Below are 25162 nucleotides of genomic sequence, written 5' to 3'. Positions count from 1 at the left end.
GTTAATATTTGTTTTAAGTTATTACCAAACGTGTTCCTTCCCTTTAATTCTTCAGGTTCTTGATCTCCTCCTGGTTGAGGAGGCGATCAAAAACCATGAGATTGCTGTACGCAGCTGAACCACTGTATGTATCAGATTGGTACACCTTATCACATGTATTGGTCATACCCAAGTACAGCCTAGTGCAACCATCAACATTTCCATCACTAAACTTGGAGGTTTTAGCCTCTTCCTTAAATTCTCCATCAACGTAAAGCTTCAACATATTCACCACCCCCTGGTTCATTTCAATCGTTAAAGCCAAGTGAAACCAACTATTTAAAGGGATTTGGGTTTTGTGGTATTTGTTAACAGATGTAGAACTTACTGTGCCGACCATGTAATAGAAAAGGCTTCCCTTGCTTTTGTATAACAGAGCAATACCCCTAGCCTGACTGGTTTGTCCCCCAGAGCTGATGTAGTAACGGTTACCAGTGAAACCTGATGACGTATCTATCTTGAGCCATAAAGACCACGTCATAGATTTACAGAGACCCGGGTCAGAGATACAGGTTTTATTAAAGTCACCAATATCCAGGTATGAGCCTACCTGAGTATAGACAGCACATGCATGCCCAGCAGCTACGTCAGGACCAGGAACCATCTTCAAAAGATCAGGGTTCCCTCTGACGTCATACTCGGTGCTGCTGACCGTAGGAATGTTGCATTGTTCTGGGTTGCCGTCTTGGCGAAGCGATCGATTCAGAATTAAGTGCTTCTCGAGGACATCTGTGGGTTAATAATAATATTAATAATAATAATAATAATAATAATAATAATAATAATAATAATAATAATAATAATAATAATAATAATAATAATAATAATAATAATAATAATAGTAGTAGTAGTATTGGGTTGTTATTATTCCGCGCATATCCGTCTTTCGGTGACGCTAATGCCGCTTTAATGACAGCATTTTCCTGCAATGTATGTGGGACTATATTTCAATTATGAGACCTACACTTCTTTACCATAGTGCCATTCACAAGGCGCTGCGTGACGCAATTGTGCTGCAAATAAAACCAAGAACACACGGGCGAACCCATTCTCTTTTCGATAAGTGTATACTTGGTTATTTGACGTGCATTTCACAACACACGGGACTTTCGGCTCACGTCCTATCCGAAGGACGGAAATCAAAATTAATCACTTTAAATTTAAAGCCAACATACACCTGTCGTTTTAAAAACCGTTTGATTGTTTTCATCCTGTATAAATATCCATGTATTCGAAAAACCTAACACGTGAAAATTTAATTTAAAGCCATTGGACACTGTCGTAACAGAAAAGAAATTAAAAGTTCACAGATTTACAAATAACTTACAGGGTTTACAGAAGGTAATGGTGAACGACTTCTCTTAAAATATTATTCCATGAAATGCTTTACTTTTTGAGAAAACATTAAAGCAATATCAATTCTTGATATCGAGAATTACGGATTCTTTTAAAACACATGTCATGACACGGCGAAACGTGCGGAAACAAGGGTGGGTTTTCCCGTTATTTTCTCCCGACTCCGATGACCAATTGAGCCTAAATTTTCACAGGTTTATTATTTTATATATAAGTTGTGATACACGAAGTGTGTGCCTTGGACAACACAGCTATCAACAGCTCTTCATTGCTTGTTACCAAGTAAGTTGGTATGCTAATAATTATGTTTGAGTAATTACCAATATTGTCCAGTGCCTTTAATGTCTCTAAATTTTCTCACCGTAGGCCTACTTGTTTAATTATATAACGTTTGCTGTAATCCGATCAAGTTTCGTATCAACAACTTTTGAATTGTAAAAAAAATGCATTGCGGGACTCGACAACTAACCTGTACAATTGAGCCATTTTCGGATCTCTTCTGCGTTGTCGCTTTGCATGAAGTTGTCATAGTAGGTAACGTTGAAGTGTCTGCATGGTGTGCGAGTGTTCAGACCACCAACACGAAGCCTGGTGCACTTACAAGGGTCATCAACCGGAATGACCCAGCGGTATCTATTGCCTTCATTGGGGTCTCGCTCATGTCCAATCGAGCAATCGAAACCTGAAACAAAACAATATACAATGAACAAAGAAAACGTAAGTGAAGTTTGAAGTGTTATTTTGTCCAGCGGTTTGGGTACCCTTTTGGGTAGCAAAAGTCGATAGCAAAAGTCGAGAAAAAAATAAAGAAAGACATAAGAAACCGCAAACAAGTTGGGAAAGGCCCTCGCAGCTTCGCCACTCGCGTGTATGGTCTCCCGTTCCAGGCGCTTGAGACCGTGGCGTTCGAAGCTGTCCAAGCCACGAAGGCATTGACAAAAGGCTACCGTAACGGCAAACAATGGGTGCGTTCGTTTAACTTCCCTGGGTCAGCCCCGGTCTGCCCCGATGCATTCGAATAGCTTTTGACGTCATTCCAGGGGCTCACCCAGGTCAGCCCCAGTGCCCTGCTTGTGGAGTAGGTCACTCGGGGGCTGACCCAAGGTAAATGACGTCACTACATGTCAGGGGCTCACCCGAGTGAGCACCGCGGAGAAGACCTAAGGGTGGATTTCACAAAGGTAGTCCTAACTTAGGACTAGTCCTAGGCAATGCTAAGAGATAGGACTGGTCCTAATTTAAGATTAGTAACTCATCCTCACTTAGGACTGGTCCTTTCTCTTAGCATTGCCTAGGACTAGTCCTAAGTTAGGACTACCTTTGTGAAATCCACCCCAGGGAAGCTAAACGAACGCACCCATTGTACAAGTTTCTGTTGAAAGCGCCATGTTTTGAATAATCCTCTCCCAGCCCACGTTTATTTCCATTATGAGGGACAGAATCTCCGCTGGACAGATCTTACTGGGACACCGGCTTACAACCATTAAACTTTCCTCGGCAACTTAGATCAAATTAATGTGTGATTTTAGCGTTTTATGTATGACTTTTGATTGAGTGATTGATTAAAGGCAGTGGACACTTATTTTTATTGGTAATTACTCAAAAATAATTATTAACATAAAACCTTACTTGGTAACGAGTAATGGTGAGAAGTTGATGGTAAACAAAATTGTGAGAAACGGATCCTTCTGAAGTGCCATAGTTTTCGAGAAAGAAGTAGTTTTCCACGAATTTGATTTCGAGACCTCAGATTTAGAACTTGAGGTCTCGAAATCAACCATCTGAACGCACACAACTTCGTGTGACAAGGGTGTATTTTTCTTTCAATATTATCTCGCAACTTTGCTTACCGATTGAGCTCAAATTTTCACAAGTTAGTTATTTTATGCATACACCAACTGTGAAGACTAGTCTTTGACAATCTTTTTTTTTCTTTCATTATTATCTCGCAACTTCGATGACCGACTGAGCTCAGATTTTCACAGGTTAGTTATTTTATGCATATGTTGAGATACATCAACTGTGAAGGCTAGTCTTTGACAATTACCAATAGTGTCCACTGCCTTTAAGGTAATGGTATACAACACCTGTACGTTAAGCATTGACCTCTCTCTCTACCGGTAAAGCACACTACCGATAAAGTAAGGAACCACTACAGTTCCAATACCGTGTGTTGGCATACAAGCAACCACCTTAGACTGGTCCCATGTAAATACAGGCACTGGACCCGATTTCATGGAGCTGCTAAGCACAGAAATATGCTTAGCATGAAAGTTTTTCCTTAATTAAAACAGGATTACATGTTCATTTGTTGCATACTGCTTGTTACTGGTATCCGACCTTTGTTTGCTTCCGAATTCCTGAAAATCACGTGGAAAATTGGTTGGTCATCTTGATTTTATCGAGGAAAACATTTCATGCTAAGCAAATGTTTGTGCTTAGCAGCTCTAAGAAATTGGGCCCTGGTCTAACCGGACCAATGACATCGGTGGATATTTGCAACGACGTAGGCTTTTAGTATCCTTGGTTGGTCTGCTAGCTCCGTAGTGACGTTGTTTGTCGCTTTATTTCCGATCGTCTGCTGACGCATACTAATAATTATGCATAACGTTTGTTTGTATGTAATCAAGTGTAGTGTTTAATTTTACACGTGTAAATTGAAGCAAAAAGGAACAGTACATCTGACATCTGACAGGATCCCGCTAGGTAATCAAGTCTGGCATTATTCACAAGCCTCATAGTGTGACGTCAGAATTTCAGGCTACGGCCACCTACACTTCAAAGACCCCCCCCCCCCATGCCCAAGCTACGGAAGTGTAAAGAGGACATGGTAAAACAAAACAGCTGATTGTTAATTCGGCCGCGGGCCGGATTGCTATTTTGCATGGTATTCCGCCGCCCTCCCCACCCCCCCCCCCCCCCCACCCTCCGCGACAACCCCCATTCCATCAGGTGTGCACGTATTGGTAACTAGTTACTTAAAGACAGTGGACACTATTGGTAATAACTCAAAATAATTATTAGCATAAAACCTTTCTTGGGGACGAGTAATGGGGAGAGGTTGATGATATAAAACATTGTGAGAAACGGCTCCCTCTGAAGTGCCATAGTTTTTGAGAAAGAAGTAAATTTCTACGAATTTGATTTCGAAATCTCAGATTTTGAACTTGAGGTCTCGAAATCAACCATCTAAACGCACACAACTTCGTGTGACAAGGGTGTATTTATATTTCATTATTATCTCGCAACTTTGCTAACCGATTGAGCTCAAATTTTCACAGGTTTGTTATTGTATATGCGTATGTTGAGATACACCAACTGTGAAGGCTAGTCTTTGACAATTACCAGTAGTGTCCACTGCCTTTAATTGACAACCTCGGAATGGTTGGGGTTAATGCCCCCGCGACAGCGCCCTTTCCCCCCAGGTGTGCATAACTCATAATTAGTTACTTAACTGGTTAATTTCGAACACGAACTACTTATCAGGATCCTGATAATTAGTATATCCTTAGCAATAACTTATAAAGTGCAATTTGGTGTTGTGTGTTTTTGTGTTTCCTGTTGCATGCACAGTATCAAAAGCACTCTACATGTTTGGTAATTATCAAAGACCAGTGTTCTCACTTGGTGTATCTCAAGATAACCATAAAATAACAAGCGTGCGAAAATTTGGGCTCAATTGGTCATCAAAGTTGCGAGGTAATAATGAGAGAAAAAACGCCACTTGTCGCGCCAAGTTGTGCGCTTTCAGATGCTTGATTTCGAGACCCCAAATTCTAAAATTGCTTCTTTCTCGAAAACTACATTACTTCAGAGGGAGCCGTTTCTCACAATGTTTCATGCTATCATTCTCTCCCCATCATCCGTTACCAATAAAGGTTTTATGCTCATAATTATTTTAAGCGATTGCCAATAGTGTATATTGCCTTTAGCATTATTTACGTCAAATTTGTTTGAAGATAATTATAATCCCGTAGGGCCTAGTATATAACAATGCGCTCGTGGAGCACATTATAAATAGTGCGCCAGTGGCTTACTTTAGTACTTCCATTAAACATGTATACGCACCCTTGAAGGAACACGTTGCCTTGGATCGGTCGAGTTGGTCTTTGAAAAGCGTTTGTAACCGTTTGTTATAAAATGCATATGGTTGGAAAGATGTTTAAAAAGTAGAATACAACGATCCATGTTTGTGTAGATCATTGTATTCTATATTTACAAAACCTTTCTACCCATATATATTGTGCATTTTATAACAAACGGTTACAGAACGCTTTTTAAAGACCAACTCGTCCGATCCAAGGCAACGTGTTACTTAAAGGAACACGTTGCATTGGATCGGACGAGTTGGTCTATAAAAAGCGTTTGTAGCCGGTTTTTTTTTTAAATGCGTATGTTTGGAAAGATGTTTTAAAAGTAGAATACAATGATCCACACAAGTTTGCCTCGAAATTGCGTGGTTTTCCTTTTACTTTGCAAACTAACACGGTCGGCCATTTATGGGAGTCAGAAATTTGACTCCCATAAATGGCCGACCGTGTAAGTCGACGAGATAAAAGGAAAACCACGCAATTTCGAGGCATGTTTGTGTGGATCATTGTATTCTACTTTTACAGCATCTGTCTATCCATATGCATTTTATAACAAACGCTTTTCAAAGACCAACTCGACCGATCTAAGGCACGTGTTCCCTCAACCAACAGTACCATTGGCTTACCAATGCTTACGAAAATCGACGGCGAATTACCGTCTTCACAACATTCGCTGAAATTTAGGTAGCGCATCGTATCGCTATGGAGGACCAACAGTGGACAACGCAATAATTATCCAATTTGTTGATAGTAGACAATTTGAATTTACTTTCAAGTAAAACCATTTTCTCAAAATCTTCATTTTCTGCTAGCAGAAATTTGGAATTTACTTTTTGCCAGTGACTGGCGGTCGAAAAATAGACAACCCAAATTTTAAAATTTCTAAATATTTCTAAATTTCAACTAGCAGAAATGTGGATTTTACTTTTTGGATTTTACTTCGGTCTACACCTTTTCTCATTGTTTCTGCAAAATGTCTTGCCCAATTTATATTTCGCCATAACCACACAACAATGGTCACTCACAAAATGATGAGGCACGATGGTTAAGAGTCAGTTCAGGTAAATAGTTGACATACTTGCTCACGGTCAAAAAATGATTTTTTTTGTATACTTTGTGGGTGGAAGGGCCTTGGGGTTCAAGTAAACAAAATTGCATTTTCAATTCTATATATAGCCCGTTGCCATGGTTACGGCTCATTTTGTTTTTTGGCCATTTTAGGCCGATTTTGGGGTCTGAAAAACTGGTTTTTAGCTCATATTTACAACTCCACCCAACCAAAATGCAACATTATTTCAAAAAACCTTTTATATCACTACAAAGTATCATCCTTGGCCTTCCTTGAGAAAAAAACTTATTGCTTTAAATAATACCCTTGTGCTATTTTTGCATTATGCATTACAGTATGTTTTTAGAACTTGCAAAATCAACATTTTTTTTCCTATTTTTGGACCCCAAAATGTCAACTTGCCAGGGGTCTCCGAAAATTTCCCTTTCGGCTGTGATTAGGGCCAACAGTGGTCTTTCAATATCTGGTGTCAAAAACTTGGGCAATTGTATCCTGTTGTGACAGTACTGCCTCAAAACTAGACTTAATATCGAAATACGTGTCCACGGTAAAAAAAAAAAAAATAATAATATTTTTTCATTTTTGACGTAAATTATCAAAGACCAGTGTTCTCACTTGGTGTATCTTAACATAACCATAAAATAACAAGCGTGCGAAAATTTGGGCTCAATTGGTCATCAAAGTTGCGAGGTAATAATGAGAGAAAAACACCACTTGTCGCGCCAAGTTGTGCGCGTTCAGATGCTTGATTTCGAGACCCCAAATTCTAAAAATAATTGCTTCTTTCTCGAAAACTACATTACTTCAGAGGGAGCCGTTTCTCACAATGTTTCATGCTATCATTCTCTCCCCATTATCCGTTACCAATAAAGGTTTTATGCTCATAATTATTTTAAGCGATTGCCAATAGTGTATATTGCCTTTAGCATTATTTACGTCAAATTTGTTTGAAGATAATTATAATCCCGTAGGGCATATAGTATATAACAATGCGCTCGTGGAGCACATTATAAATAGTGCGCCAGTGGCTTACTATAGTACTTCCATTATACATGTATACGCACGCTTAAAGGAACACGTTGCCTTGGATCGGACGAGTTGGTCTATAAAAAGCGTTTGTAACCGTTTGTTATAAACTGCATAATATGGTTGGAAAGATGTTTAAAAAGTAGCACACAAGTTTGCGTCGAAATTGCATGGTTTTCCGTTTACTGTGCGAACTAACACGCTCGGCCATTTATGGGAGTCAGAAATTTGACTCCCATAAATGGCCGACCGTGTTAGTCTACGAGGTAAAAGGAAAACCACGCAATTTCGAGGCATGTTTGTGTGGATCTTTGTATTCTACTTTTACAGCATCTGTCTACCCATATGCATTTTATAACAAACGCTTTTCAAAGACCAACTCGACCGATCTAAGGCAACGTGTTCCTTTAACCAACAGTACCATTGGCTTACCAATGCTTACGAAAATCGACGGCGAATTACCGTCTTCACAACATTCGCTGAAATTTAGGTAGCGCATCGTATCGCTATGGAGGACCAACAGTGGACAACGCAATAATTATCCAATTTGTTGATAGTAGACAATTTGAATTTACTTTCAAGTAAAACCATTTTCTCAAAATCTTCATTTTCTGCTAGCAGAAATTTGGAATTTACTTTTTGCCAGTGACTGGCGGTCGAAAAGCAGACAACCCAAATTTCAAAATTTCTAAATATTTCCAAATTTCAACTAGCAGAAATGTGGATTTTACTTTTTGGATTTTACTTCGGTCTACACCTTTTCTCATTGTTTCTGCAAAATGTCTTGCCCAATTTATATTTCGCCATAATCACACAACAATGGTCACACACGAAATGATGAGGCACGATGGTTTAAAGTAACACGTTGCCTTGGATCGGACGAGTTGGTCTTTAAAAAGCGTTCTGTAACCGTTTGTTATAAAATGCATAATATATGGGTAGAAAGGTTTTGTAATTATAGAATACAATGATCTACACAAACATGCCTCGAAATTGCGTGTTTTTTTTTTTTACCTCTTCGACTAACACGGTTGGCCATTTATTGGAGTCAAATTTTTGACTCCCATAAATGGCCGACCGTACTGTTAGGTTGCACAGTAAAAGGAAAACCACGCAATTTCGAGGCAAACTTGTGTGGATCATTGTATTCTACTTTTAAAACATCTTTCCAACCATACGCATTTTAAACAAAACCGGCTACAAACGCTTTTTATAGACCAACTCGTCCGATCCAATGCAACGTGTTCCTTTAATTTCAAGATCACGATTATCTTATCTCCACCAGTCGCGTAGAACAACAACATAAAATTAGAACGCAACTTTTCCTATTTTGGCTTCATCAAACACAAACTTGTTATTTCTGCAGACATGCAGAAAACCATCACAGAACCACTGAACCACATTATACTGGGATGTATATATTACGTGAGACCACGGTGATAATCTTCTTTCTTAAAAACTACGTTACTTCAGAGGGAGCCGTTTTATCAACGGCTCTCCATTGCTCATCGCTACCAAGTAAATTGCCAACATTGTCCGGTGCCTTATGTTTAAATCATTAAAAAAAAAAAAAAAAACCGCCATGAATGTGTAAACGTACTACCTTACCTTTAGCGTTTTGCATCAGTAGAAACATACAGAAAAGGGAGATAACTCCAAATTCATCCATTTCGAATGAAGTTCCAGCAACAAGTGATAGCAGCCACGAGTCTATCCACTGAGTATCACTATTGTTATGCGTGAAGTTCATTTAAAGGCAGTGGACACTATTGGTAACTACTCAACATAATCATTAGCATAACACCTTTCTTGGTAACGAGTAATGGGGAGTTTGTTGATGGTATAAAACATTGTGAAAAACGGCCCCCTCTGAATCAATGTAGTTTTCGAGAAATAAGTAATTTTCCACAAATTGGATTTCGAGACCTCGGATTTAGAATTAGGTCTCGAAATCAAGCATCTGAAAGCACACAACTTCGTGTGACAAGGGTTTGTTTTCTGTCAGTATTTTCTTTCAACTTTGACGACCGATTGAGCTCAAATTTTCACAGGTTTGTTATTTTATGCATTATGTTAATTTACACCAAGTATGAAGACTAGTCTTTGACAATTATTACCAATAGTGTCCGGGTCTTTAAAGGCACCTGACACTAAGGGATACTTTTGGGACGCTTGGTGGCAGCAGACTTACCAGGTCAAATCCATTCTTCTCGGTAATGTGCGCATGCTCAGAACTAAATAAACGACTGAAATTTATCTGGTAAGTCTGCTGCCACCTAGCGTTCCAATGTCACCCATTTGTAATAACTCAAAAAATTTGTTTTCATCACTATAAAAACTTACCTCGCAACAATTAGCAATGGGGAGCTGTTGGTAGTAAAACAAACAAAAAAACATTGTGAGAAACGGCTCCTTCTGAAATAGCGTAGTTTTTGAGAAAAAAATCTACTTTCTCACTAAAATAATATTATTTGATTTTTATTCCGAGACCTCAAAATAAGATTTTGATAGGTCTCCAAATCAAGCATAAAAAAAATAATGTGTGTGACAACGATGAGTGTTTTTTCCTCCATTTTTATCTCGCAACTTCGACTTCTACTTCTACTTTACTACTAGGCAAAGTCCCATGATGGGATATCACGCCAATGTTAGACTACCACTTGGGTTTAAATTAGCACAGGTTTGTTATTTTGTGTGCATAATATTGAGATACACCTAGTGAGAAGACTGGTCTTGTACAAACCAAAGGTCTCCAGTGCGCATGGGTTACATAAACCATGGAGGTGTCTATATACCTCCATTCATAAACAGGCTGTGCTTTTAAAAGCAAAGTAGCTTACTGTCTCTATAGTCTAACTTTTGTAAGTTTCACCAGCACCAACACATATCTTTGGATCTACACCTTTTATTTTGCACATCCATTTAGTTTTTGTTTTCTATTGACACCTTCGAGTTCTTGCTGCACCGACAGATCGGTCACTCATCGGCAACCTCCCAGCTTAGCCTTCGAAGGCTAGTTCCTTATAGGAGCAACCCACACTGAGAACTGAAGCTATGGTGCGTTCGTTTAGCTTCCCTGGGTCGACCCCAGTGTGTGGCGTTTTATTTGTCCAGGACGAACGTGGGTAATTATCTGCACAGTTAGTTCTAGAAGAGAAAAACGCCACACAACGGGGTCGACCAGGGGAAGCTAATCGAACGCACCCAAAAGTGCTTTATTACTATTTTGGATGAACGTTTGAGGGCGCCATATCATCGGCCCAAAAGCGCGCGGCTCCCAGACGTTGACTCAAGAGAAGCTACGAATTGTTATGCTTGGGATCTGTCTATTTACAGTTCGCCATTCGACATGTGGAAAATGGCGCTCGTTTCTAATAAACTCGTCCCTTTTCTTGTAATTATTTCTTGTTTCTATGTGGCTGAGGGGCACAAACTCAATGTACCGAGGATAATGTTGCCCTACTTTGCTACTACACCGATCAATTTTACTCTAGAAGCTAGCGACGGCTGTTACCGGTGGTATGTATCAGTTGTTTTGTTGTCCCATTCCGTCTCCGTGCGTGTGATCATGGATGAAGTTTAGCCCAGGTTGGACTCCTCCGTTGCATGCAACGCGACGGAGTCCAGGGTATAAAGGTCCCGTACCATTGCGAAAAATTTTCAAAAATCTGTTAAAAATATTTCTACCTAAGTTGGGAGTCTGAACTTTTACTCACATGTTCCTTGTACTTGTAGTTGGAACTCCAAGCCCGCGTTATTTAAAATTGTTGAATTGTCTCCTTTGGTGTTAATATTTTGTGAAAAGAAAATTGAAATTTACGTTTTCCATTCCCACGTCGTCCACTAACTTCCATGTAAACACTTTCTTGCACTGATCACTGGCGGCGCCATCAACTTGCGTCAACCACTCACTAAGCAGATGGATAATACTATAGTCAGCGAGCAATTTACACAAAGCGCAGAACATAGTATACCGAGCATTGCCATTAGCCCACCTGGTTGAGCTGTTAATGGCTCCGCTTTTAACATCGGTCTCATCACTGTCACCATTACAGCCCACCTTCGATACATGTCTTAAACGCTAAGTTTTCAAAGGTCGCAAAATGCGAGGTAGTTTGATTGCAAATTTCTCCCACTTAAAAAAGTCCAATACTACTCCAACATACCTCATTTTATTCCTTACATTTGTGAAATTACTATGACACATAACAGGGCTTACTAAATGATGACTTTGTCTAGATGTGATGATTTGAAAATTGGTAAAAAAAAAACGTGTACACAAATTACATTTACCGTGACATACTCTTGGGCGCCGCCATGTTTTAATGATTCTCCTCTTGTTGGACGTGAGAAGTCAGGGCACCAGGCAAATCTTGCAAGTCATGAATATCCAAGAGGTCATGTCACGTGACGCGGTATGGCTACGCTGATTTATCAATTTGCGTGGTGTACAAAGTATAATATGAATATGAATATGTATGAGGTGACGTTGCGCGGTGGTAGTTTCCAGATACAGCGCAGCGCTACGTCACCTTATACATATTCAGTTTTTACTGTACACGCACATAAGCCTAGCGATCATGACGTCACCTTATGGATATTCATGACTTGCCAGATTTGCCGGGCGCCCACGTTATCCTCTAATTCTAATTTAACTCAATTTTTACTCATTGACATTGATTGAGTGAGATATCCCTTTTTGTAAAAATGAGTGAAATCCTATGCTATGTTAAATTGCATTGTTTTTAACCTAACCTAGTTAATAAACTATTTTGTTTAAAAAAATTAAACATCTCTTTTGTCCAGGCGTTCCTCACGGCCAGAAGTTGCCTCAGTCAAACCTATGGAAGGTCCGGACCATCAATGCTCCCATTCTGCCAAAGTGACTGCACTGTCCACACACCCAGTGCAGATGACCAGCGTTATATTCGCAGAGGAAGAAGGTAGGCCTACTGTGTACAAGTTGGTCATTGTTTGTAAACAATATGGTTGTAGCTAGGAAATTTTTAGTGGTGGGCAGCTGAATTTAAATTTGGTCAGAGATTGCGAGCAGTGCGCACGTACTCTGTTATAAGGATTGTTTTCAGGGCAAAATATTAAAGGGACACACCGGCTCACCGTTTACGCAATTTAGGGGTGTAGAATCATAAATAATGTTTTCATAGATGGTTGCTGTAAAAAAAAATCCTTGGAATGTCACGTATTTAGCGAAAAAAACCAAAGCGGCCATATAACAAGCTAATGTAAGATTCACACTCAAAGCGTCCGTTACACGGACCCTTTGAGTGTGAATCTTACGTTAGATTTTTCACCCTTGTTTACATTTTGTAGCGATAATTTGAATACATGATCTTTTTCGTCAATTATTCGTAAATATTTTGTAAAAAAAAGATTTAAATTTGGTTAAGTACGATACTTTTAGACGAGTGAAAGTAAAACTAGCCCGGAAGGTCACGTGATTGTTTGTACCCATTTTTGGTTAGAACAATCACGCGACCTGCGTTTTTGCCTTAAAATGCTCAAAAACGGCTAAATTTGATGATTTTTTTAGGACTGTTCTTCATTCCTAGAAGACCGTTGAAGTCATATCTTAGTCTATTTTGTAGCCCAAATAGCCCAATTCGGCCGGTGTGTCCCTTTAATATTAGAGCAAAATGTATATTATGTAAGATTCAAGAATAACAGTTTTAAAATATGGTACAACTATTACAAAAATGTACCAATACGAAATAATTGTGATGCATTTGTAAACAGACTGTGAAATAGAGCAGATAATAAATTCAGCACTAACTGAAGCTGTACCACCAGAGATACTGCTCTCATCTTCCAATCTTTTCCGTTTTCCAAAAAAATCGTCCAGCTTACGTTGTGAGGCCATCTTAAAATTTACACAGATAAATTTTAAACACAGCCTGCTGTCGGCATAAGCATGACAACAGGTGGACGAAGCGAACATGTTTACATGCCTACATGTACATCCGGGATACGCGAACTGGTACACTAGACTTTACACCATGGCTACAACGCTGGTTATGTTCAGGACTAGGATTGGACGATTAACAACAATAATAAAGACTGGTTATGTGCACATATCCACCCTGCCGAGTGTTTAGGGCGCAGTGAAACCAAAAACAAAACAAATGAAAAACAGAAGCAACAACGTTAGTCCTTGAAAACCTGTGACATAGGATAATAAGTTTTGAGAGGAGATTCAAAATTTGTGGTACAAAGACGAGATCTAAGATTAAGTGGTAGAGAGTTCCAGATGGGTGGTGCTGCTGAAGATAAAGTACTGTTCAACAAGTTGCGTCTCAATATCAGACCCTGTTGTTTTGAACTATGTTGTGCCACAGGGGTCAGTACTGGGCCCACAGTGGTTTAAGCTGTACACTTTAGCGGAATTGTGACATCATCCTGAAACTTAATCTGAATTACAATGTACACATAGACGACACTCAGCTATACATCACGTTTAAATCTTCTCAAGGAAACGCCAATGCATCTATTGCAAGACTTGAGAAAAGCAACCAAGAGATTCAACGTCGGACACATCAAAACTTCCTGAATTGATTACTTTGGACTCTTGACCACTTCCACTTACCATTGATGATTGATTATTCTTTTCTTTTCCCCAGCGAGTGGTCAGATCATTAGATGTGATGTCATCATTGATAAGATTGATCTGATCGACATCGTCACAACGACCAGGGTGCTTTACCTAGGGAATTACATTTGACTCTGGACCGCTCCCATTCACTGTTGAAACTATTATTATTTTTCTTTCCCCAGCGAGTGGTCAGATCATTAGATGTGATGTCATCGTTGATAAGATTGACCTGATCGACATAGTCACAATGACCAGGGTGCTTTAGGGAGCGTCTCAAAAGTCGAGCACGTTCCTAGCGCAAAAGAACGTTCCTGCGGGCATATGCCCGCAGGATCGCAACATCATGACAAAGTATCCGCGGAACATTCCAAAAGACCGGTCCTGTGGAACGGACAAAAGTGGCGGGGATACTCTTGCGATCCAAAAAGAACGTTCCTACCGTTCCGACTTTTGAGATGCTCCCTTACCTAGGGGATTACATTTGACTCTTGACCACTCCCATTCACTGTTGAAATTATTATTATTTTTCTTTCCCCAGCGAGTGGTCAGATCATTAGATGTGATGTCATCGTTGATAAGATTGACCTGATCGACATAGTCACAACGACCAGGGTGCTCTACCTAGGGGATTCACCGGAAGAGTTTGAAGTCAGGGCACTAGACGATGAGGGTAAGTTTGCAGGGCTGTACAGTATGCTTCATTTTTGAAAGGGCAAGGGAAACGAGGCATTTTCTTTTTGGTAAAGGGCACCCTATGATGAAATTGCAAATTTGTACTGTCGAGCATTTCAAGGGCACCAAGGCAATGACCAGGGGACACGGAGGCAATCACCTTCGTTGCCTCCGTGAAGTATCAGGCCTGTGTTTGTAGAACCCTAGCTTCAAGACAAGGTTTTAGTAAGGATTATAGTGTCTTTGTGATTTCAGCCCCATTCAACAGCACAAGCATCGATAACATTGTAAAATACAAAATCATTGACATTTTGTAGTTTCATCTTTTTGGGTGAGGTTAAAGTTACATGCCTGTATGAAAAGAAAACAAATAAGGTTATAACCAATTGCTCTGGGCATTCATATTTTCAAATATGTTTTCATAACTTTAACTTAAAAAGTATTTTTGATTTTATACAATAAGTAAACATTATAATTATCATTTAAGATGTTTTCTTGCTTTTCAATACACAATAGATTAAAGCCATTGGACCCTTTCAGTAAACAGTGTTGTCCAAGGCTCTCACTTTGTGTACCACAATTTCTATATCAATTAACAAACCTGTGAAAATTTAGGCTCAATCGGTCATCGGAGTCAGGAGAAAACAACGGAAAAACCCACCCTTGTTTCCGCGCGTTTCGCCGTGTCATGACATGTGTTTCAAATAAATCCATAATTCTCGTTAACGAGAATTTATATTGTTTTGCTGTTTTCTCAAAAAGTAAAGCATATTCATGGAATAATATTTTAAGAGAAGTCTTTCACCATTGCCTTCTGTAAACCCTGTAAGTTATTTGTTAATCTGTGGACTTTTTTTTTTTCTGAACCGAAAGAGTCCAATGGCTTTAAGACAGTCATTTGAGAGGAACTTGATTTTTTTTTTTTTACAGATAATACCTTCACTAGTCTACAGGGTTTGGAGTTTGAATGGTCCCTACTGTCTGATAATGACGCCGATACTGTCATTGATGCTAAAACCATCTTAAGGTGAGCCTTCTACAAACCAGTGTTACTCATGTCAGGCCTTAAAGACACTGGACACTATTGGTAGTTGTCAAAGACCAGTCTCCTCACTTGGTGTATCTCAACATATATGCATAAAATAACGAACCTGTGAAAAGTTGAGCTCAATTGGTCACAGGAGTTGCGAGATAACTTTGAAAGAAAGAAACACCCTTGTCACACGAAGTTGTGTGCTTTCAGATGCTTGATTTCGAGACCTCAAATTCTGAACTTGAGGTCTCAAAATGAAATTGGTGGAAAATTACTTTTTTTCTCGTAAACTACTTCACTTCAGAGGGAGCCGTTTCTCACAATGTTTTGTGCTGAATTTTATGCTGATAATTATTTGTAGTGATTACCAATAGTGTCCACTGCCTTTAAAGGAAGTGGACACTAATGGTATATGCTCAAAATAATTATTACAGTAAAACATTACTTGAAAACAAGTATTGGAGAGCTGTTGATAGTATTAAACATTGTGAGAAACAACTCCCTCTGAAGTAACGCAGTTTTTGGGAAAGAGGTAATTTCTCACTAAAATAATAAAAGACTTCTAGCTAGAAGTCTTTTATTCCTATCTGAAAGCACACAAAGTCGTCCAACAAGGGTGTTTTTTCTTTCATAGTTTTCTCGCTACTTTGATGACCGATTGAGCCCAAATTTTCACAGGCTTGTTATTTTATGCTTATGATGGGATACACTAAGTGAGAAGACTGGTCTTTGAAAATTCCCAAACGTGTACCCTCCCTTTAAATAACTTTTAATTTTAATGTGATGATCAAATTCATCCTTTCAGATTGGTGACCTATCATGAGATGCCCTATGACCCGCCCAAGTACATTGAGCGCATGGAGGAGCAGGGCAAGCAGGGCGACCGCATCTTAATTGAGGGCATCAGGGCAGGGTCAGCCAAGGTCGCTGTCCGCTTGACCTCTCCAGGATTCAAGGTAAAGTTATATGTAGTAAAAATTATAATTATAGTATTAATACATGTACTTGGTTCTGATATAATGTAGCGCCTACATAAAATATGACAACCGAAATACATCAAGCTGGAAGTAAACAACCACCGTGACACTATTGGGAATTGTTTTCTTCACTGAAACCCTATTTGGGGGCTTGAAAAGCTGTACAAAAATGGATGACGATCTGTTTACTTCTTATTTGGTGGGTTGCACCCTAGACATTCCAATGTTTCATTGCCATTCTAGTCATTTGTATTCTACATTAATAAATATCCCAGACAGTTTCGCTATTCCTATTGGTGGAGAGCGCTCCACGTGGGGGTGTTTAAACGGTTGATAATGACCAGCTGGAGCTGCTTACAACCGGTTGTTTCTGGATACGTTTGTCAGTTTGTGCGGGTGAGCCCACGATCTCGTTCGCAGGAGTGATCGATCTTGCCGCGCCATTTAAGCCCATAGATACGAAGTTGCATTACGCGCACGTGTACAGAGCAAGACCTTGGAGAAACAGAGTTTCCTACTTTATTATGTCTTTTTACCAAAATGGCATAATGGGAATAAAAGAGTGGTGGGTCATTCTTAAAGCCTTCGGACCCTTTCGGTACACAGTATTTTCCAAGGCCCACACTTCGTGTATCACAACTTATATATAAAATAACAAACCTGTGGAAATTTAGGCTCAATTGGTCATAGGAGTCGAAGAAAATAACGGGAAAACCCGTCCTTGTATCCGCATGTTTCGCCGTGTCATTACATGTGTTTAAAATCAATCCGTAATTCTCGCTATCGAGAATTTATATTGTTTTACCGTTTTCTCAAAAAGTAAAGCATTTCATGAACTAATATTTCAAGAGAAGTCTTTCACCACTACCTTCTGTAAACCCTGTACGTTATTTGTAAATCTGTGAACTTTTATTTTTGTTTCTGTACTGAAAGGGTCCAATGGCTTTAAGCAGCCAGTTAAAACCTTGCAGGATGGAGAAAGGCCTTGTTATTATGTTACTAGCCTTTTATTCCGATTAAATTTAAACTTAAATGGTTAAAATGTTGTTTCAAATGGTGGTCGCGTTACTAAGAAGTTTCTTTATGATGTGTTTGTTGTATCTTCACAATAATATTTGTTTTTAATAGATGTTAAATTTGCATCGGGGATAAAGAATATTAATTTTTGGTTTTTACCCATATACACCGATGTGTGTAGCACTGTATACTCCGTACTTTCCCCGAGTCCTGTGAAAATCTCAGGCAATCTCGGGTGGTCTAGTTGGTATGACACTGCTCTAGAATTGCAAAGGTCGTGGGTTCAAATCCCACCCGAGTAAAAATGCCTGTGATTTTTTTTCACACGACTCCGGAAAGTACTGAGTATACAGTGCTACACACATCGGTGTACATATGTATATGGGTAAAAACCAAAAATTAATAATATTTGTTTTCTTTGCCAAAAGGATGTGAAGATGAGTGTAACGAGGGTGATAGTGATCGATCACCTGATGCTGAATCCAGCCCATGATATCTACATCTTAGTCCACGCTCAGATCAAATACCAGGTCGAGAAACTCAAAGAGAGCAAGATTACTGGTGAGTCTTAGGGTACTGAGTAATCTGGGCCCAATTTCATGGCTCTGCTTACCGTAAGCACAGAATTGGCGCTTACGGAAGCAGGGAATTCTGTGCTTACAGCAAGCCTTTCACGGGTAAGCGACGAATTTGGGCTTCTGCGCGTGCGTACTAGGCATTCTAAGCTTACAAGGCTAGCGCAGAAATTCGGCGCTTGCACAAAAGCGAGGAATCGCGATCGTAAGCGCAGAATTTGGCGGTAAGCAGGGCCATGAAATTGGGCCATGGTAATTGGTAATCGGTCAGATTTACACGGCTGCCCCATAGCTGCAGCCAGTAGACCGTCAGGACACAAGGATACCCCGTTTGTTATTTTTATTTCACACTTTTTTGGGCAAAGCAACCTCCTTTTCAGACGGTTTTAAAACAACTAAAATACAATTATTATAGATTTTTTTAATGTAAATTTGTATTCAATATTTGTTTTTTACAAAACTACAAATATTATTTAAAAATTGTTGACGGTAATTTTTGTTATTGTTAATTGCGCATTTACATGTAAGTGTTGAACTGGTGCACTAAAGTTTCAAACCATGAGTATGACATGCAGACTTTAAATTTGCACATACAAATTTTTTCACCTGCCCACTTACAAGTAACTTGTGTCTTGAAATCATGTGCCCTCTTTGTCTAAGGTCGGGTTATCTTTCATCACTGCTAACGATTAAACAAGGCAATGTGAACTCCTCTCGACCAATCAGAATGGATAAACTGTTCCAGGATTGGAAATAATATGATTAGAAGTCACAAATATTTAAACTTTTTCTCCTGTGCTTTTTTTTCAGTCGTTCCTATGCCTTCAGCACAGTACAAACTTGAGATTCGCAATAGTGGCATAGCGAGTCTGGACACCAAGACGTCTACGGTTACCGGTGTATCACTGGGTACCACTGAGGTTGTGCTTAGAGACAAGAGTATCCTTTCAAAGTCAATATGATATAATATTTATATTTTTGTGTGTTTTCTAGCTTGATTTTTGAGCTTATCTTCCCCAGTTTTGTATACATGTACCAGCTTGTTTATATTGGTTTATATTGAACTTAACCCAAACATCCAGACATCAAAGATGCTGTGAGTCTCCCAAGCTCATCTATTCATGTCATCGAACCCAAGTATCTTGGTAAGTTCTTTTGAAAGTTCTAATCTGTGTTCCTTCAGTACGTGGAATTCTCAAACAGTTATCAGCCGAGCAAATTCAAAGATCGGGACAGCTCTTTTCATCACCAATAACATTCGCGGCTGGAGGGAGCAGAAACCGCGCAATAAGAGCCAACAGGGCCCAATTTGATGGCTCTGCTTACCGTAAGCACAGAATCGGCGCTTACGGAAGCAGGGAATTCTGTGCTTACGGCAAGCGTATTTCACGTGTTAGCAGCGAATTTTGGCTTCAGCGCGTGCGTACTCCACGTTACAAGGCATTCTACGCTTACAAGGCTAGCGCAGAAATTCGGCACTTGCACGTAAGCGGGGAATCATGAGTGTAAGCGCAGAATGGTAAGCAGAGCCATGAAATTGGGCCCCGGTCCATGGGGTGGGAGCCCATTGAGATAGGGTCAGGATTGTCTGAAATGTTTGGCTTCTTTTCTGTGCGTTACACAACACTCGGGACCATTGGCTGAACAGCGCATCATGGAATAAGGACACAAGTGTTACGACAGGGACTCGAACCCACACTCTGCTGATCAGAAACACCAGAGCTTGAGTATGGTGCTCTTAATCGCTAGGCCACAACACGCCATACGGGTCGATGTGGCTTGGTGCTAAAGGTGCCCTTAAAAATGTATCTGCAGCTCAAACACATTATACATGTAGCCCAATCCTTGGCAGATCAGCTTCTCAGCTTCAAAAATATTCACTTAAAAATTACAAGAAGTGCATGGACGATCAAGGGTGTCGTGGCCGAGCGGATAAGAGCACCAAACTCAAGAGCTGGTGCTTCTGGTCAGCAGAGTATGGGTTCGAATCCCGGTCGTGTCCCTGAGCAAGACACTTTTACTACAATTGTTCTCTCCACCCAGGGGTAAATGGGTACCTGTGAGGGCAGAGATGGTGAGTAACGCATTCAATGCACAAGGCTGTATACTCCCAGGGAGCTGAGATGGTTTAAGGAATTATTTAAGGCTCCGGTGGCCAGGGGTGACAATTTGAAGAACTTTGGGACACCCTTTGGGTGTGAAAAATCGCTATATAAAAACGTAATATTATTATGATTATTATTAATTTCAGGCTTTGTTGTTCTACCTGGCAAGAACTGGGTGCTGGAGACGGGCCGTCTGTATGAAATCATGATTGAAATATACGACAGAGACAGTCATAAGATGTTCCCTGCAGATATACCAGTAAGTCTTACTTTATAGGTGTACTCAATATGTGCAGTTCAGTTTGTTTGTTTGTTTGTTTGTTTGTTTGTTTGTTTTGTTTGTTCGTTCGTTTGCTTGTTTGTTTGTCTGTTTGTTTGTTTATTTGTTTATTTGTTTGCTTGTTTGTTTGTTTGTTTGTTTGGTTGTGTTTGTTTTTGTGTAAACATATAGTGTTTGTCTTGTTTTTCTATCATATACAAATTAAGTACATGTTTTTTAAAAGCAATTTTTTTTTTCTTTCTTTCTAGTATTTTAAATTTATTGCTGTTAATCTCTCTTACTATATATTGTAATATTTTTACTGGTCATTCTTTGATTTTTTTCATTTACTTTTTGTACCTTTATCATGTAATACATAGTTTAATGATTTTAAAGTTTTTGTGATGTATTTTGTAAGTTTTATTTTTTGTTATTTTTTATAATGAATCCAACCGTATGTGGTTGCAAATAAAATGAACCTTACCTTACCTAGTATGTGTTGTTCTGTAGTCAACATAGGCCTATAGTCAACATGTAAACTTAGTTGTGATAACACCATGTGTGTATCTACTTGCCAGGTAGAGTTTGTTCGTAGAGAACTGTCTAGCATTTATTCTACTGCCGCGGAGTAGATAATCGGTTTCGTGAGACTTCTCAGTTCTGAAAAGAGCTGTCCTGCTTTTTAACTATAACCAGGGCGGATGGTATAGAAAATAGACTTGGACTTTAGCTTATAGGATCGTATTAACTGTACTGCCGCGGAGTCAGTTCTGAATTGGTCTTAGTTGTAGTTAACATGTACATAATGTTTTTGTCTGGAGTCAACGTAGGTCTACATTAAACGTGTACCATGTATGTGTTCACCTGAAGTATGTGTTGACATAGGCTCAATTTCATAGATACATGTAGGCTTAAAGACAGTGGACACTATGTCAAAGACCGGTCTTCTCACTTGGTGTATCTCAACATACGCATAAAATAACAAACATGTGTAAATTTGAGACTGATTGGTTGTGAGAGTTGCGAGATAACTATGAGCAAGTTCGAGTGAGGCACTATAGTCGACTATAGTCGACCATTGGTTGATTTTGCCTGGTACCCAGGATGTATTGAAGGCATAGGTAACCATGGAACATTGACTAGTGGTTGACAAATGGTCGCCACCCGAACTTGTTCTATGAAAGAAATAAACACCCTTGGCACACAAAGTTGTGTGCTTGTAAATACTTGATTTCGAGACCTCAAATTCTAAACTTGAGGTCTCGAAAATCGAATTAGTGGAAAATTGAGCCGGTTTGGTCTCGACGTTTCGAACAGTATACTCTGCTCGTCTTCGTCTTCAGGACGAGCAGAGTATACTGTTAGAAACGTCGAGACCATGGAACCGGCTCTTATCAGAGCCACCACTCCTTCAAAAGTGTTTTTACCCATGGTTGTACCCGCAAGTTAAGTATTAATATTTATATTTATAGTTGCTCTTATAAATGTTGAAGATTTTCTCTCTGACGTCATTGTGGAACCGAAACATGAAGTTTCTATTTGTCTGTGTGCACGCTCGTTGACCTCGTATTGTAAAGGACAACATGTCGTGGCACAATATGCTGTCTAACAAATCAAGAATTGCGGGGTGAATGGCTTCTCTTTGCGATATTGCATTCTGTTTTTCTATGAGCATTACTCAACACATTGGACCAATAGCTTTACGTCCCATCCGAAGGACAAAGCACCATGGTCATGTATTTTGATTAAGGATACAGGTGTCATGACATTTGACTCAAGCCCACTCTCTGCAGCCTCGCTACCATGCAAGGCATGCTGGGACAAAATGGCGCGTTGAGATCGATCACCCCTGGGAACGAGGTTGCACTCTCTGCTGATCAGAAACACTAGAGCATGAGTCGAGTGCTGGAGCTTGAACCCCAAGACCACGACTCGCCATTAAAGGAACACGTTGCCTTGGATCGGTCGAGTTGGTCTCTAAAAAGCATTTGAAACCGTTTTGTTATGAAATGCATATATAATTTCATAACAAAACGGTTTCAAATGCTTTTTAGAGACCAACTCTACTATTAAAACATCTTTCTAACCATACGTATGGTTAGAAAGATGTTTTAATAGTAGAATATAATGATCCACACAAGTATCACTCAAAATTGCACGTTTTCTTTTTACGTCGTGAACTATCACGGTCGGCCATTTATGGGAGTAAAAATTTTGACTCCCATAAATGGCCGACCGTGTTATTGGACGAGGTAAAAAGAAAACCACGCAATTTCGAGGCATATTTGTGTAGATCATTGTATTCTACTTTTACATCATCTTTCTAACCATATGCATTTAATAAAAAACGGTCACAAAACGCTTTTCAAAGACCAACTCGACCGATCCAAGGCAACGTGTTCCTTTAATAAATGACAGATCCTAAGACAAAATCCAGATCCAAGCTGTGGTTACAAAAGAGCCATTTTTTCTTTGTTTAAGACACTGGATATTATTGGTAAATATGTCAAAGACCAGTCTGCTCACTTGGTGTATCTCAACACATGCATAAAATCACAAACCTGTGAAAATTTAAGCTGAACTTAAAGACTCTGGATACTAGTGGTAGTTGTCAAAGACCAGTCTTCTCACTTGGTGTATCTCAACATTAAGCTTACTCAACAAGCATAATGAAAGGAAAAAATACCCTTGTCACACGAAGTTGTGTGCTTTCAGATGCTTGATTGCGAGACCTCATATTAGTTCTAAATCTGAGGTCTCAAAATCAAATTCGTGGGAAACTATGTCTTTTTCAACACAACGTCACTTCAGAGGGAACCGTTTCTCAGCATCAAATCAAATTACTTTTATTTTAAAATAGAATCATGCATGTTTTTTCACATGTTTCGGTAGAGCTGAGTCAGCTGATAAAATGTGTCCCATATTTATCCATTTGTTTCACACAAGACTCTCATTCTTACCTTCAAAGCACTCCACAGCCTTGCCCCTTCGTACATACAGGACCTCGTTCATTGTCATCAACCCACACGCACCCTTCGTTCCGCATCCCTTAACCTCTTGCAACTACCCTCACCTCCTCGGACATCTACCTATGGTGGCAGAGCCTTCAGTATCGCTGCCCCCTTCCTATGGAATAAGCTTCCACCACATCTTAAGGACTCTTCATGTATTGACATTTTTAAGCATCATCTGAAGACTTCTGTACCTTTTTAGGCAATATTATTTTAGATAGTTGTTTTTGTAGAGTTGTTTCCACTTTTCACTGGCTGGTCCAGATTTGCTTTGAAGCATTTTTTGTAATTGTCTTTTTAAACCGTTTTCTTCAGTAACCCTCAGTATTGTAATGTTGTATTTTGTAAATTGTTTTTTACCATTGTATCTAGTGCTTTGAGGCCTTATTTGGCAATTTGCCTCTTTATAAATATCTTCCCAGGTAAAAATTCCAGTTGAACCTAGTTAACTGGTGTCAACTGGTTCAACTGGACAGTGACCAAACTCGTCCATTTTCCATATTAACCAACTTGTTTGCACTACATGTAGGTTTAACTGTGTTCAACTAGGTTGAAATTATAAACCAGCTGGTTTCTGTCAATTTTTCCATATTAAACCAACTGGGTTTAACTGTGTTTAACTAGTTTATCAACTGGTTTTCAACTAGTTCCAGTTAAACCCAGTTTAACCAGGTTCAACTGGACTTTTGACCTGGGTTATTATTATTATTATTTTTAATAATATTATATCTTGTAACAGAATATTCGAATAAAAGCTGATTTTGCTGGAGAGTACTTTGAGGTTCTTCACTCGACGGTAAACGGCACGTACCATCATGTCCGGGCGCTACAGAGTGGATTGACGGAGATTGAAGCCGCCCTTGTTTCTATTGTCAAACCGGTGAGTAGCTAAGCATATCATTCTCATGCGTACCAGATTAAAGGAACACGTTGCCTTGGATCGGTCGAGTTGGTCTTTGAAAAGCGTTTGTAACCGTTTTTTATAAAATGCATATGGGTAGAAAGATGTTGTAAAAGTAGAATACAATGATCCACACAAACATGCCTCGAAATTGCGTGGTTTTCCTTTTACCTCGTCGACTAACACGTCGGCCATTTATGGGGGTCAAAATTTTGACTCCCATAAATGGCCGACCATGTTAGTTCGCACAGTAGAAGGAAAACCACGCAATTTCGAGGCAAACTTGTGTGGATCATTGTATTCTACTTTTATAACATCTTTCAAACCATATGCATTTTATAAAAAACGGTTACAAACGCTTTTGTTTTGACCAACTCGTCCGATCCAAGGCAACGTGTTCCTTTAAAGTATTGTAACGGCGGTG

At 39.4% G+C, this 25162-nt stretch overlaps 2 protein-coding genes across 3 annotated transcripts in view; one reads left to right on the top strand and one right to left on the bottom strand.

Annotated features, from left to right (window-relative positions):
- Positions 1-38: 38 nt before the first annotated feature.
- On the bottom strand, positions 39-9294 carry LOC139943202 (uncharacterized). The gene is made up of 3 exons (XM_071940019.1): positions 9190-9294; positions 1865-2077; positions 39-768 (listed from the first exon to the last, which is right to left on the bottom strand). The coding sequence occupies exons 1-3, from the start codon at positions 9248-9250 to the stop codon at positions 44-46; spliced, it is 999 nt and encodes a 332-aa protein (XP_071796120.1). The 5' UTR covers positions 9251-9294; the 3' UTR covers positions 39-43.
- A 1636-nt stretch (positions 9295-10930) lies between these two features.
- LOC139942819 (nuclear pore membrane glycoprotein 210-like) overlaps positions 10931-25162 on the top strand; it is a 106128-nt gene continuing 91896 nt past the window's right edge. For both annotated transcript variants that reach the window (XM_071939596.1, XM_071939595.1), the window contains exons 1-10: positions 10931-11100; positions 12388-12524; positions 14727-14858; positions 15791-15887; positions 16699-16849; positions 18316-18448; positions 19273-19401; positions 19545-19607; positions 20714-20826; positions 24577-24717. In XM_071939596.1, coding sequence (XP_071795697.1) covers positions 10931-11100; positions 12388-12524; positions 14727-14858; positions 15791-15887; positions 16699-16849; positions 18316-18448; positions 19273-19401; positions 19545-19607; positions 20714-20826; positions 24577-24717 — 1266 coding nt within the window. The remainder of the gene's footprint in view (positions 11101-12387; positions 12525-14726; positions 14859-15790; positions 15888-16698; positions 16850-18315; positions 18449-19272; positions 19402-19544; positions 19608-20713; positions 20827-24576; positions 24718-25162) is intronic.

Source organism: Asterias amurensis, chromosome 10 (genome assembly GCF_032118995.1).
Source record: "Asterias amurensis chromosome 10, ASM3211899v1".
In the NCBI taxonomy this organism is placed as follows: domain Eukaryota; kingdom Metazoa; phylum Echinodermata; class Asteroidea; order Forcipulatida; family Asteriidae; genus Asterias; species Asterias amurensis.
The sequence above is the reverse complement of the archived record's forward strand: the minus strand, read 5'-3'. Positions and strand labels throughout refer to the sequence as shown.

Bases quoted from the DNA above. Each gene is read 5' to 3' on its own strand.
- LOC139943202 (XM_071940019.1), bottom strand. From the start codon at position 9,250: ATGGATGAATTTGGAGTTATCTCCCTTTTCTGTATGTTTCTACTGATG. The intron at 2,078-9,189 runs GTAAGGTAGTAC...GTTTTGTTTCAG, and splicing joins ACTGATGCAAAACGCTAAAG to GTTTCGATTGCTCGATTGGA. The intron at 769-1,864 runs GTTAGTTGTCGA...ATTAACCCACAG, and splicing joins AAAATGGCTCAATTGTACAG to ATGTCCTCGAGAAGCACTTA.